Source organism: Artemia sp. Qi Xiang Cuo, chromosome 9 (genome assembly GCF_049724085.1).
Source record: "Artemia sp. Qi Xiang Cuo chromosome 9, ASM4972408v1, whole genome shotgun sequence".
Lineage (NCBI taxonomy): Eukaryota > Metazoa > Arthropoda > Branchiopoda > Anostraca > Artemiidae > Artemia > Artemia sp. Qi Xiang Cuo.
The window spans coordinates 1767384-1783265 of record NC_142802.1 but is presented as its reverse complement, the minus strand read 5'-3'; the positions used below and the strand labels follow the sequence as shown (position 1 = coordinate 1783265).

The following is a 15882-nucleotide window of genomic DNA, read 5'->3' as shown; positions in this document are numbered from 1 at the left end:
TGACCGCTTAATCACAAAGGCCGTTAATTAGAATAAATAGCTCTTATGAAAGTACTAAAAATCTTTGGCTTAGAGAGCGAGGCATTGACTACGGGGTGAACCCAATTATATATGTAATATTTTCTGTTCGTTTAAAGTTTCGACGTTGCTGCTGTTGCAGTTGAAATACTTGTTTTTTTATATTAAATTTATGATCTTTTTTTAAATAATGCTGGGAAGTCCGGCGTCCCCTTCTTAGCAATGTCCCTCCCCCCATGAAAACTTCCTTCATGGAAAGATCCTCCCACATAATCCCTGACCCCTCCCCCACTACCAGGAAAAATCGCCCCGGAAAACGTCTGTATACTTCCAAATAACCAATACTATATGTTAACATTGAGTAAAGTTCATAACTTTCAGCCCTCCCCCCGAGAACTTAGGGGGATTAAGTCATCCTAAACGACATATTTATAATATTTTCGAACATGCTGAACAAAATGGCTATCTCAAAATTTTGATCGGATGACTTTGGGAAAAAAATGAGCGTGGGAGGGGGCCTAGTTGCCCTCTATTTTTTTTGGTCACTTAAAAAGGGCACTAGAACTTTCAATTTCTATTCCAATGAGCCCTCCCACGATATTCTAGGACAACTGGTTCAATACGATCTCCGCCGGAAAAAAAAAACAAAAAAAAAAACAAACAAAAAAACACGCACCCGTGATCTTTCTTCTGGCAAAAAATGCAAAATTCCACATTTTTGTAGATGGGAGCTTGAAACCTCTACAGTAGGGTTCTCTGATACGCTGAATATGATGGTGTGATTTTCATTAAGGTTCTATAACTTTTAGGGGGTCTTTCCCCCTTTTTTCGAAAATCAGCCAAATTTTCTCAGGCGCCTAACTTTTTATGGGTAAGATTAAACTTGATGAAACTTATATATTTGAAATCAGCATTAAAATGTGATTCTTTTGATGTATCTATTTGTATCAAAATGCCGTTTTCTAGAGTTTCGGTTACCATTGAGCCGGGTCGCTCCTTACTTACAGTTCGTTACCACGAACTGTTTGATTGGAAAATAAATGAGCCCAAAATTGCCCCTAGATTTTGAGGAATACATTTAGCCATTATCCTAACATTTTCGTGAATTCGCGCTAGTGCATGAGACCTTACCTGTCTTTTCAGAAATTAATTTTAAAATTAAACGTTTTACCTTTCGTGTTCTACAGCGTTTCACAGCTTTCTCTAACGTTTGTAAATTCACAAACGTTTTCTATAGCTTCAAAAGTGTTTAAATGGCAAAAAGAGCAAACAGAAAAAAACAACAGTTGTTTGGGCTATTTGGTAACATGAAGATGATGAAGAAGTTATCAAGAAGATGTGATAACTTGGTTGTGGAGATTCAAAATAGTGTGAGATCTTGTTTTACTTTGAAGTATCTTGGTTCTTCTGTATGGAATTTGCTTCCTGTGAGTGTTAGGGTGGCTGAGCACCTCCCACAGTTTACAAATAGATTAAAAGATCATTTTTTGGGGACTTAGTTCTCTTTTTTATGGGGGGGGGGAGTGAGTGGGTTATAGGGCTAGGGAGAGGAGTGGGTTGAAGGAATGGGGTTGGACAGAGTTGTATCTGGATGGTGGTTGTTACCCTGGGTTTTTTTTGGGAGAAGATGATTTTTTTAATTAATTCATTGGTTTAGGATGCTTCTAGGAATGTTTATGTAGATAATAGCTACAAAATCATTTTTCCCCCTAGCGTAGTGATTCATATCTGAAACGGTTTATATTTTAGTTTACTATGTTAAACAAAGTCTAAGTCACATATTTTATCCTTAGATTTTAATTATGTAGCACAGGTGAACAATTGTCTTTGTCACTGCATCACTATGAAGCCCAATTAATTAATAGAAACAAATAAACATTAAGTAAATGACTTAGGAATGATAAATAATATAATTTATATTGTAAATTTTTCATACTGATGATCAATCATAAGAACTAAGAAATATTTAAAAAAAAAGCTCAAACGTTTCTTCGTAAAAAGAAAGCAAGTCCTAGCTGAACTTGCTAAAATACCTTATATTTCTAGAATTGATGAAAATAATGAAAAAGAAAAGTGCACTTACAAAATAGAAATACAAAGTTGGGTGAGTTTTTCGTATCTCTTTGGACATAGTGAAATAACCTAGCTAATAGTAACTTAACAGCAAACAGTTCTTCAAAAACAAAAGAAAAAAAACTACCTTCAACAAGATCTGTTAGAATTAACTGGACATCTGGACGCCTAGTGCTTTCTGTTTTGACAATATAACTTAACAATGTAACTTAACAGCAAATGAAACTTAACAACGTAACTTAACAGCAAACAGTTCTTCAAAAACAGAAGAAAAAAAGACTACCTTCAACAAGATCTGTTAGAATTAACTGGACATCTGGACGCCTAGTGCTTTCTGTTTTGACAATATAACTTAACAATGTAACTTAGCAGCAAATGAAACTTAACAGCAAACAGTTCTTCAAAAACAGAATAAAAAAAGACTACCTTCAACAAGATCTGTTAGAATTAACTGGACATCTGGACGCCTAGTGCTTTCTGTTTTGACAATATCATCATATATGTAATTTCTTGGCCTTATGGTAGGCAATCTATCTTCTTTAGGTAATTGAACTTCTCTCTGTCGTTTAACAACCCATAGATTCTGAAAACAAAACAGATGTTGAACAGGCTTGAGATTTTTGTTTGCACTTCATGCAGTGTAAATTTCCCAGTAAAATTCCTTGTCTACGTTCTTTCTTGAGGTCCAAACGAAAAAGAAAATAAATTTTTTACTGAAGGACAACTTCATTGATTCTATTAATTTACTCATTTTTACAGCGTAAAAAAAAAAAAAAAAATGTTCTTTCTTGTCTACGTTCTTTCTTGACGTCAAAACGAAAAAGAAAATATCAGCCATAGGAAAGTAAATATTTACTCTTCAAGGACAACTTCATTGATTCTATTAATTTATTAATTTTTACAGCGTTAAAAAAAAAAAAAAAAAGTTATTTCTTGTCTACGTTCTTTCTTGAGAACAAAACGAAAAAAAAAAAAAATCAGCCAAAGGTAAGTAAATTTTTTACTCTTCAAGGACAACTTCATTGATTCTATTAATTTATTAATTTTTACAGCGTTTTTTTTTTAAGTGAATAGGAGAAAAAAATCTTCTTTCTAAGAAAAAACTTTTGCTATCTTAAATTGAATTGCCTAATAGTTACGTTTTTTGTTTTAGAGGTTCTGTTCATAGCGACCAAGGAGAGAAAAGCTAAATTTCAACTAGTCTAACTAACATTTCTACCATTTAAAAACAAACTTGTTGGGGATAAGACTAGTAGCCTACTTCTTTCCCTTTTCTTAGGTTTTCTTCTTTTTGGAAAGCTGCAAAAGGAAAAGAGGTTTAATCTCAAAAGCTGTAAACAGGTAAAAAAAAAATTCAAAAACTTAGAAACCAATTTTTTATGAGACTATAATTTTTTTTCTTCTATTTTCTTAAAGTTTTTTTTTTTTAATTCATGAGGTCCCTTGTCATACAAAAAAAGGTGGGAAAAATTCAATCTAAGGTAATAGAATTTTCTCTTATTTAACACAAATTTTGTTGAGCATATGAATAACTTTTTTCTCTGTCCTAAGCCTTTTCCAAACCAGCAAAGGAAAGAGTTCAATCTCATTCAATCAAATTCTACTATTCAAAAACAAGCTTGCTGAACTAGAACATAAATGAGGCATATCGATATAATTTTACTGTACGTGAAGCTTCTGCTTGCGGTGGACAGCCGACTAGCCACATCTCCACTCGGAATAGGGTCAAGTGTGCCCTTTGCTTTCAGGCTGATCACCCATGTTGTTGCAAAAATACCCTGTTACATAGAAGCACTTAGGAATCCCCCCCCCCCGAAAAGTCAAGCGATCTTAATGAAAATGACAACATCAGATTCCTAAAATATCAGATAAGCTTACAGTAAAAGTTTCAAGCTCCTACCTATAAAAATGTAGAATTTTGTATTTTTTTGCCAGAAGAAAAATCATAGATGTGTGTTTATTTGTTTTTTTTTCTTTCTTTTTCCAGGGGTGATCGTATCAAACCAGTGGTACAAGAATTTTGAGATAGGGCTTATTTGAGCAGATACCAGAGTTCTAGTGTTCTTTTTAAGTGACAAAAAAGATTGAAGGGCAACTAGCCCTCCTCCTTTGCCCTTTTTCCCGCCAAAGATATCTGATCAAAACGCTGAGACAGTCATTTAATTCAGCGCAGTTGAAAGGTCCAATAACTATGCTTTTTAGAATGACATGGCCCCCAATAGATGCTCAGGGAAGGGCTGTATGTTCCACAATTTGCCCTTTGTTCATGTACAGTATTTGTTATTGGGAGACATTCGGATTTTTTCTTTTTTTTTGGGGGAGGGGAGGGTTCTGCATCGTGGGGAATTTTCTACAGGGATAATTTTTTGTAGAGTAAGTTTCAAGGGGAAATTTTGCAGGGGATGGGGAAAAGGCATTCCCTGGCATGATTTCTAAAAACAAAATCAGAAATTAAATAAAAAAAAGCTTTTTTTCAACTGAAAGCAAGGAGCAGAAATTATTGCATATGTGAGGTGGGCTACCCCTTTCTGCACACCCTTTCCAAAAGCTCGTTATACTAAAGTTTGACTTTTTGTCAAAATTCTTTAACAAAGACTTTTCAAGCACAAGGGCCACTGAATTTGAATGAGAAGTATTTATAATAAACTTTAAGATTGAAGCATAAAAAACAAGGGTTGAGGAAGAAGCAGCCCTCCTCATATACAGAATAATTTCTGTTTGTTTTAAGTTTTAAAGTTGCTCCTTACTTTCAGTTGCAAAAACTTGTTTTTTTATTTAATAATAACAAGAATCTATTTAAAATATATGTACTATACAATTAGAATCCTTTTAATATCCTTTTCTTTTCTAAAAAGTCCACTCAAAATTTGATGATATACCATCTTCTCCCTCAAGTACAAAAGTAATGATGCTCCTTCATATATGAGAAGATTAATAGACTGGACAACCAATTATTTTCCAATGAAATCTTGGTTTTTGAGAGGAAATGAGTTTGAACTCATAGGCCAATAAGACTAATGACAAATTCAATACAGCATTGAAATTGCATAAATTCACCTGATAGTAAAAAATGCCTAAACACAAGGCTAAAATCAAATAAAGATATCAAGCTTTCTTTTGCAATTTTTATTGTACAGCCCAACATTACTAGGCTCCAGGTCAAGTGGGTGGCAGCGAGAGGGTTTAATAAACTTGCTCGGAGGACAGAAATGAATGAGAGGAGTTTAAACTACCCATGCCAATTTTGCCGATATTTTTTGGAGGGTGTTTAGTTTAGTACAGCAAACAGTGAATGAAGGATTAAGAACTACACAGAAAGTAACAGACCTTTTTGACCTTTTTCAAGAACAAAAACGCAGGGTGAAGGAGAAAAAAGCAATAAAAGGTCAATCAAGATTATTATGCATTTATTTCGATAGTCTAAAGGCTCTAAAAAGTCAAATTCAGAGCTTTCTGAACTTGGTTTTTTCCTAAACCTATTTTGATTACAGGGGCTTTTATATGGCACTTCTGGTCTTCGGGTGAAGTACCAGTCAAAAACGATTATTTAGAGCACCTACTGGTCAGCTAAGATAAAGCTTGCGCTATTGCAGGTCAAATAAAGTTTCTGGCTTTAATCAAATTTGACGGGACGTTGAGTCAAAATACTCGGATTTTCATTACTTAGTTTGTTATTTTTTTGTTTTTTTACTGTTTTATTTAAATTATACCCGTGTTTCTCTCTCTTAAACTTTGTAAATGGAAGAACAGTGGTCTAAGAAATTATTTATCTCAGTCAGGATTAAGCTTCAGCTCAAGTCAACTAAATTACTGCTATATTCCATCCAATTAGGCCAACACTGGATAATACTTAGAAGATTTAAACTTTGATCGGAAAATACCTTATTAATCAGGCTTAAATCAATGATGGATATAGCTTAAATCAATTATATTGCTGGTATTCTATCCAGTTGGGCAAAAATTGAATATCAATCGGAGGATTTTCATCGGAGGATTCCATAGGCTAGTTTTGAAATTTTATGTAGGAGAAAGATATTTTTTTGCCTTAATTTGTTATGTAAAGAGAAAAAAATATCTTTTCCCATTATATTGTTTCAGAGACCCTTTTAACACATAACTGGTCTGAGTCTAAAAATTTTTTGATTGTGGTCATTGTGCTCGTCCGAAGTCTGCTCCAATGCATTCATGGCATTCAATGCATTCATTTGAACAAAGTTGCTGTCAACATTGTTTCAACACTATTTTACCATTTTGCCTTTGCACTTTAATGAAAAAATATAAATGTTTTTACTTTTATAACTTTAATAAATCAAATAATTTTAACATTTTGATTACTAAATATCAGTATATGTATATTAAATTGACAATGAACACTCATTTGTATTTTTTCAGTAAAGTGCAAATTTTGTTCTGGCCTTGGGAAGGCACAGGGGTTTTGCGCCCAACTTATGTTAATTTCTGCTCGTTTTGAGTTTGACTCGGTTATTTATTGTAATTTCTGTTCGTTTTGGGTTTCATTTATTTATCGATGCTGATTTGTGGTAGTTTCGAGCTTGGTAGATTTTTGATTTTATTTTTGCTCATTTTTTGTTTAATGGAGTTCTTTACTTTTCTTTGAAAAACTTATTTTGTGGAAAAAGTTTTTTTAATTAATTTTTGTTTGTTTTATATTGACACAGTCTTTACAGGGAAAAAGAAAACAACACTTTAAATCTTTTCGTTTTTTGAGACTTTATAGCTTGGCCTGCTATTTGTATGCTGGAGAAAATTTTTCAGCAATTTTTAACAACATACACCATTTTAAAAATCTGGACACAAATGGTACTGTTTAACTTAGTTTCATACCTCCTTTAGTTGAACTGAAATGAAAAACTTGATACCATTCGCAAAAAAATCTCTTTACTTTCTTTGATAGCTTGGATACGCTTACACTATTTTGATTTAGTTAAATTTTAAGAGCAGAAGTAGCCCCGAAAGTTTGAATATAATACCCTCAGTCGTTCTTGGGATACTGCTAAGATGCCTTATTGGGAATTAGCATTATCACAGTGCATTTTGATTTAATCTTAAGGCAACATTTAGTTTTTAAACATAATGTGCCCATGGGAGGGTGGGAGTGGAAGGGGAATTAGTTGTCCTCCAATCACTTTCGACTATTAAAAAGGGCATCAACCCTTTCTATTTTCAATCGAATGAGCCCCTTTCATAGTTCCCATGACAACTGCTTCGATACGAAGTGCCCTGGTCTAAACAACAGCAAGAACAAAAACTATCACCAATCCCGTTCGACTGTTATAAAAGGTACTAGCCATTGAATTTCCAATCGAATGGGGCATTTTTTAAGCTTCTACGAGAATACCATCTATAAAAACCATCTATACACCAGGGTATAACTTAAAACCCTTGCCCTGAGGGTTGTGGGGGAGTGTCCTTCTCAAAAACATATTTTCTATCTGGAAATCAACGAGCCTACGCTAAACACAATAGTTATCGCAAAATTTTGTTGGGATGGGTTTGGGTGAATGATGGACGTGGGGGGGGGGGGGCTAGTTGCTCTCCAATCACTTTCGACTATCAAAAAGGGCACAAGCTCTTCGAAGTTTCAATCAAATGAGCCCCTCTTGAAGTTTCTATGATAACGCCTTCTATAAAAACCTTATATACCCCAAGACATAACTTAAAACCCTTGCCCTGAGGGTTGTTGGGGAGTGTCCTCCTCCAAAAAATATTTTCTATCAGGAAATCAACTATGCTGAACAAAATGGCTACATCAAAATTTTGATTGGATGTGCTTGGGGGAATGATGGGCGTGGGGAGGGGCTAGTTCCCCTCGAATCACTTTCGACTATTAAGAAGGGGACTAGCCCTTTGTATTTCCAATCGAATGAGCCTGCTTTGAAGTTTCTACGACAACGCCTTCTTATAAATCCTTATATGCCCCCACGGCATAACTTAAAACGCTTGCCCTAAGGGTTATGGAGGAGTGTCCTTTTGGGGAGTATCCTCCAAAAAACATATTTTGTATCTGGAAATCAACTAGCCTACGCTGAACAAAATGGCTATCTCAAAATTCTGATTGGATGTGTTTGGGAGAATGATGGGCGTGGGGGGCTAGTTGCCCTCCAATCACTTTCAATTTTTAAAAAGGGTCCCCGCCCTTTGAATTTCCAATCGAATGAGCCTGTTTTGAAGTTTCTACGACAACGCCTTTTATGAAAACCTTATATGCCCCCAGGGCATAACTTAAAACCCTTGCCTTGAGGGTTGTGGGGGAGTATCCTCCTCAAAAACATATTTTCTATCTGGAAATCAACTACGCTGAACTAAATGGCTATCTCAAAATTTTGATTGAATGTGTTTGGGGGAATAATGGGCGTGTAGGGGGGGGGGGCTAGTTGCCCCTCAATCCCTTTCGACTTTTAAAAAGGGCACTAGCCCTTTGAATTTCCAATCAAATGAGCCTGTTTTGAAGTTTCTACGACAACGCCTTCTATAAGAAACCTTATATGCCCCCAGGGCGTAGCTTAAAACCTTTGCCCTGAGGGTTGCAGGGGAGTGTCCTCCTGAAAAACATATTTTATATCTGGAAATCAACTACGCTGAACAAAATGGCTATCTCCCAATTTTGATGGGATGTGTCTGGGGGACGGATGGGCGTGGGGGGGCTAGTTGCCCTCCAATCACTTTCGACTATTAAAAAGGGCAAACGCCCTTTGAATTTCCAATAAAATGAGCCTGTTTTGAAGTTTCTACGACAAAGCCTTCTATAAAAACCTTATATGCCAGTAGAGAGCTATCTTATACTCCGGAACGAACCACGTGGTTTATGGTTTTCTCAGTGAGAATGAAAAAACAGGAATTTTCTCACTTGAAAAACCATGAATTTTGTCACATATATTGGCACGATGACCACGTGGTTTATGGTTTTCTCAGTGAGAATTTGAAAAAACAGGAATTTCCTCACTTGAAAAACCAAGAATTTTGTCAAATTTATTTCTGTTTTCATGGATGGTTATGGATGATTTATTGTTTTTGTCATTGAGAATTTGAAAAAACAGGAATTTTGTCACATTTATGTCTGTTTTTATGGTTTTTGTCAGTGAGAATTTGAAAAACAGGAACTTTCTCACATTTTTGTATGTTTTTATGGTTTTTGTCAGTGAGAATTTGAAAAACAGGAACTTTCTCACTTGGAAAACCATAAACCACGTGCTGCTGTCACGAGTCAGAACACCTGTGCTGTCGACCTCAATTCACCTATCGTAAATCAATAATTCCCCTTAGAAACAACAAATTAATTTCCCTTTCTTGACAGATCAATCAATCAATGACATCATATGTCAGACTTTAAAAATTTTCGCCTAGAAACATTTCTCCAGGAATAGATCCAAGTCATTAATGTCATTGCCTCGGGAACAGTTCTACTGGTCGAACTCCAAAGGATATTAATAACCAAAGGCCATGGAAACAATTAGGCAAGAAACATCTTAGCGGTGAATTGTTTTAGCGCGCGAAAAGGTTTCATATTAATTTGAAATGCGTTAGCGCAGAGATGCCAATAACAAAGGAACACGCTGAATTTACGTTTAAGGATTATTTGGGCAAAACCGTTTTAGACAGGTTATGGAACTATTTCGGCGCAACAGATAGAGACATTTTAAAAGAAGATTTTTGAAGAGATTTTAGAAGAGAATTTGAGTGTGGTCGTTATAATACACAAGTTTCATTTGAACAGTGTTGTGAGGTCCTCTAACCCAACCCCAAAGGGTTCCAATCCTCCTACCCCAACCCCGAAGGAAGCCCCCGGTCCTCAAAGCCCCCCAAACTCCCAAAGGCCCTCCACCGGTCTCCAAATGTCCCCCAGGCCCCCAACTGCCCCCCCGGACACTCAAAGGTCCCCCAAGCTCCCAAAGGGCCACCGGCACCCCAAAGGCCCACCCCAGACCCTCAACGGCCATCCCCGGGCCCCCAAAGGACCATCGAGTTCCCAAAGGCCCAACAGGGTCCCAAAGGCCCTCCACCGGTCCCCAAATGTCCCCCAGGCTCCCAACTGGCCCCCCAAAGGCCCTCCCCCGGCCCCCAAAGGTCCACCGGGCTCCTAAAGGACCAATCGGTCCTCAAGTGCCCCCCAGACCCCCAAAGGCCCACCCAGACCCCCAAATGCCATCCCCGGACCCCCAAAGCCCATCCCCCGGTCCCCAAAGGCCCATCGAGCTCCCAAAGGACCAACGGGGTCCCAAAGGCCATCCACCGGTCCCCAAATGTCCCCCAGACACCCAAAGGCCCTCCCTGTACCCCAAAGGCCCTCCCTGTGCCCCAAAGACCCTCCCCGGCCCCTCCTCCTCCTCCTCCTCCCACCTCCTCCTCCTCCTCCTCCCCTCCCCCTCCCATTCCATCCCCATTTTTTATACTTTTTTTGTGCATTGAGACATAGAACGACCCCCTCCCCCCGGCCCCTCCCCCTCCAAAGGTCTGATTTTTTCAAAGTTCATTTTGAATTTCTTTCATTGAAATGCAAGAGTTGGAATATTTCAGTAGTGTTTGGGTGTGGTTTACCTTGTCACAGTTACATTTTCTTGATTTTTCAAAGTTCATTGTGAATTTCTTTCATTGAAATGCAAGAGTTGGAATATTTCAGTAGTGTATGGTTATGGTATACCTTGTCACAGTTACATTTTCTTGATTTTTCAATGTTCATTTTGAATTTCTTTCATTGAAATGAAAGAGTTTTAATATTTCTAGTGTAGATGGTCGGGTTAGACACGTGAAAATTGACATTTTCCGGAAACTTCAATATTTCGTTATTATTACTGTTATTTAAATGCCATTGTTGGAAATATTTATGAAGTTTTTGGGTGTGTATGAAAGTTAAAATGTTAAATTTTCATGAGTTGTCAATTATCAATTTGATGTCCTTACGTTTAAAATTTCTAGTTTGATCAATTCAGTCAAATTTGTTATCGGTTTAACTTGTCGCAGTTACAGTTTCTTGATTTTACAAAGTTCATTGTGAATTTCTTACGTTGAAATGCAAGAGTTGGAATATTTCAGTAGTGTATGGTTATGGTAGACCGTGTCACAGTTATATTTTCACGATTTTCCAAAGTTCATTTTGAATTTCTTTCATTGAAATGCAAGAGTTGGACTATTTCAGTAGTGTTTGGTTGTGGTTTACCTTGTCATAGTTACATTTTCTTGATTTTTAAAAGTTCATTTTGAATTTCTTTCGTTGAAATGCAAGAGTTGGAATATTTCAGTAGAGTTTGGTTGTGGTTTACCTTGCCACAGTTACATTTTCTTGATTTTTCAAAGTTCATTTTGAATTTATTTCATTGAAATGCAAGAGTTGGAATATTTCAGTAGTGTTTTCTTGTGGTTTACCTTGTCACAGTTAAATCTTCATTATTTTTTCAAAGTTCATTTGAATTTATTTCCTTGTAATGCAAGATTTGGTATATTTCAGTAGTGTATGGTTATGGTTTACCTTGTCACAGTTACATTTGCTTGATTTTTTCAAAGTTCATTTTGAATTTCTTTCTTTGAAATGCAATTGTTGTATTATTTAAGAAGTATCTGGTTATTGTTTACCTTGTCACAGTTACATTATCTTGATTTTTCAAAGTTCATTTTGAATTTATTTCGTTGAAATGCAAGAGTTGGAATATTTCAGAAGTGTTTGGTCGTGATTTACCTTGTCACAGTTAAATTTTGTTGATTTTTCAAAGTTCATTTTGAATTTCTTTCGTTGAAAAGCAAGAGTTGAACTATTTCAGTAGTGTTTGGTCGTGGTTTACCTTGTCACAGTTACATTTTCTTGATTTTTCAAATCTCATTTTGAATTTCTTTCGTTGAAAAGCAAGAGTTGGAATATTTCAGTAGTTTTTGCTTATGGTTTACCTTGTCCCAGTTACATTTTCTTGATTTTTCAAAGCTCATTTGAATTTCTTTCGTTGAAAAGCAAGAGATGGAATATTTCAGTAGTGTTTAGTTATGGTTTACCTTGTCACAGTTACATTTTCTTGATTTTTCAAAGTTCATTTTGAATTTCTTTCGTTGAAGTGCAAGAGTTGGAATATTTCAGTAGTGTTTGGTTATGGTTTGCCTTGTCACAGTTACATTTTCTCGATTTTTCAAATTCATTTTGAATTTCTATCGTTGAAATGCAAGAGTTGGAATATTTCAGTAGTGTTTGGTTGTCGTTTACCATGTCACAGTTACATTTTCTTGATTTTTCAAACTTCATTTTGAATTCCTTTCGTTGAAATGCAAGAGTTGGAATATTTCAGTAGTGTTTGGTTGTGGTTTACCTTGTCACAGTTACATTTTCTTGATTTTTCAAAGTTCATTTTGAATTTCTTTCGTTGAAATGCAAGAGTTGGAATATTTCACTAGTGAATGGTTGTGGTTTACCTTGTCACATGTACACACATGTATACACATGTACACACATGTGCTTATCATGAGTGCTCATGATAAGTTAACCTAACCTTTTCCGGTGAGTATGGTTAGGTTAGACTAGATTAAGTTAGGTTAGATTAGACTAGGTTAGCCTACGTACGCTTCACTTAGGTTAGCTTAGGTTAGGTGAGAGACATGCGAAAAGTTAGGTGTATGATTAGGTTAGGTTAGATTAGGTTAGGCTAAGTTAGGTTAGGCTAGGTTAGCCTACGTACGCGCGTACGTAGGCTAACCTAGCCTAACCTAACTTAACCAAACCTAATCTAACCTAACCTAACCTAATCATACACCTAACTTTTCGCATATCTCTCACCTAACCTAAGCTAACCTAAGTGAAGCGTACGTAGGCTAACCTAACCTAGTCTAATCTAACCTAACTTAATCTAGTCTAACCTAACCATACTCACCGGAAGAGGTTAGGTTAACTTATCATGAGCACTCATGATAAGCACATGTGTGTACATGTGACAAGGTAAACCACAACCAAACACTAGTGAAATATTCCAACTCTTGCATTTCAACGAAAGAAATTCAAAATGAACTTTGAAAAATCAAGAAAATGTAACTGTGACAATGGAAACCACACCCAAACACTTCTGAAATATTCCAACTCTTGCATTTCAACGAAAGAAATTCAAAATGAACTTTGAAAAATCAAGAAAATGTAACTGTGACAACGTAAACCAAAACCAGACACTACTGAAATATTACAACTCTTACATTTCAATGAAAGAAATTCAAAAAGAAATTTGAAAAATCACGAAAATGTAACTGTGACAATGGAAACCACACCCAAACACTTCTGAAATATTCCAAGTCTATCAATACAATTAAATAAATTAAAAATGAACTTTGAAAAATCAAGAAAATGTAACTGTGACAAGGTAAACCATAACCACACACTACTGAAATATTCCAACTCTTGCATTTCAACGAAAGAAATTCAAATGAACTTTGAAAAATCAAGAAAATGTAACTGTGACAAGGTAAACCACAAGCAAACACTACTGAAATATTCCAGCTCTTGCTTTTCAACGAAAGAAATTCAAAATGAACTTTGAAAAATCAAGAAAATGTAACTGGGACAAGGTAAACCACAAGCAAACACTACTGGAATATTCCAACTCTTGCATTTCAAAGAAAGAAATTCAAAATGAACTTTGAAAAATCAAGAAAATCTAGCTTTGACAAGGTAAACCACAACCAAACGCTACTGAAATATTCCAACTCTTGCATTTCTACGAAAGAAATTCAAAATGAACTTTGAAAAATCAAGAAAATGTAACTATGATAAGGTAAACCACGAACAAACACTACTGAAATATTCCAACTCTTGCATTTCAACGAAAGAAAATCAATATGAAAATTGAAAAATCAGGAAAATTTAACAGTTACAAGTTAAACCAAAACCAAACACTACTGAAATATTCAAACTCGTGCATGACAACTATAGAAAATCAAATGAAATTTAGAAAATCATTAAATTGTAACTGTGTCCAGTAAAACCGCACCAACCCGCTCGTGGAATATTAAAAATCTAGATATAAAACTTAATTAATACAAAATTAACATTTTATAATACTTTAAAATACACTGAGAATTTGACATCCGTAAACAAACACTCCTTAAAAAGTCCAACTATGATATTTCAATGAAGTAAATTCAAAATGAGCTTTGAAAAATCAAGAAAAAGTAACTTTGACAAGGTAAACCACAGCAAAACACTACTGAAATATTTCAACTCTTGCATTTCAACGAAAAAAATTCAAAATGAACTTTGAAAAATCAAGAAAATGTAACTGTGACAAGGTAAACCACAACCAAACACTACTGAAATATTCCAACTCTTGCATTTCAATGAAAGAAATTCAAAATGAACTTTGAAAAATCAATAGAATGTAACTTTGGTAAGGTAAACCACAACAATACACTGCTGAAATATTCCAACTCTTGCATTTCAATGAATTAAATTAAAAATAAACTTTTAAAAATCATGAAAATTTAACTTTGACAAGGTAAACCACAACCAAACACTATTAAAATATTCCAACTCTTGCATTTCAATGAAAGAAATTCAAAATGAACTTTGAAAAATTAAGAAAATGTAACTGTGACAGGGTAAACTACAATAACACACTACTGAAATATTCCAACTCTTGCATTTCAACGAAAGAAATTCAAAATGAACTTTGAAAAATTAAGAAAATGTAACTGTGACAATGTAAACCACACCCAAACACTTCTGAAATATTCCAACTCTTGCATTTCAACGAAAGAAATTCAAATTTAACTTTGAAAAATCAAGAAAATGTAACTGTGACAAGGTAAACCATAACCAGATACTACTGAAATATTCCAACTCTTGCATTTCAACGAAATAAATTCAAATTAACTTTGAAAAATCAAGAAAATTTAACTGTGACAAGGTAAACCACAAGCAAACACTACTGAAATATTCCATCTATTTCTTTTCAACGAAAGAAATTCAAATTGAACTTTGAAAAATCAAGAAAATGTAACTGTGACAAGGTAAACAACAATCAAACACTACTGAAATATTCCAACTCTTGCATTTCAATGAATGAAATTCAAAATAAACTTTGAAAAATCAGGAAAATGTAACTGTGACAAGGTAAACCACAACCAAACACTATTAAAATATTCCAACTCTTGCATTTCAACGAAAGAAATTCAAAATGAACTTTGAAAAATTAAGGGAATGTAACTGTGACAAGGTAAACCACAACCAAACACTAGTGAAATATTCCAACTCTTGCATTTCAACGAAAGAAATTCAAAATGAACTTTGAAAAATTAAGGGAATGTAACTGTGAAAGGGTAAACTACAATAACACACTACTGAAATATTTCAACTCTTGCATTTCAACGAAAGAAATTCAAAATGAACTTTGAAAAATCAAGAAAATGTAACTGTGACAAGGTAAACCACAACCAAACAATACTGAAATATTCCAACTCTTGCATTTCAATGAAAGAAATTCAAAATGAACTTTGAAAAATCAAGAAGATGTAACTGTGACAAGGTAAACCGCAACCAAACACTAGTGAAATATTCCAACTCTTGCATTTCAACGAAAGAAATTCTAAATTAACTTTGAAAAATCAAGAAAATGTAACTGTGACATGGTAAACCTCAACCAAACACTACTGAAATAGTCCAACTCTTGCATTTCAACGACTGAAATTCAAAATGAACATTGAAAAATTAAGGGAATGTAACTGTGACAAGGTAAACTACAATAACACACTACTGAAATATTCCAACTATTGCATTTCAATGAATGAAATTCAAAATGAACTTTGAAAAATCAT

At 35.0% G+C, this 15882-nt stretch overlaps 1 protein-coding gene across 1 annotated transcript in view; it reads right to left on the bottom strand.

Annotated features, from left to right (window-relative positions):
* The window catches only part of mRpL9 (mitochondrial ribosomal protein L9), a 62330-nt gene that overhangs the window by 33480 nt on the left and 12968 nt on the right, over positions 1–15882 (bottom strand). The window contains exon 2 of the mRNA XM_089093825.1: positions 2518–2674. Within this exon, the coding sequence (XP_088949951.1) occupies positions 2518–2674 (157 nt within the window). The remainder of the gene's footprint in view (positions 1–2517; positions 2675–15882) is intronic.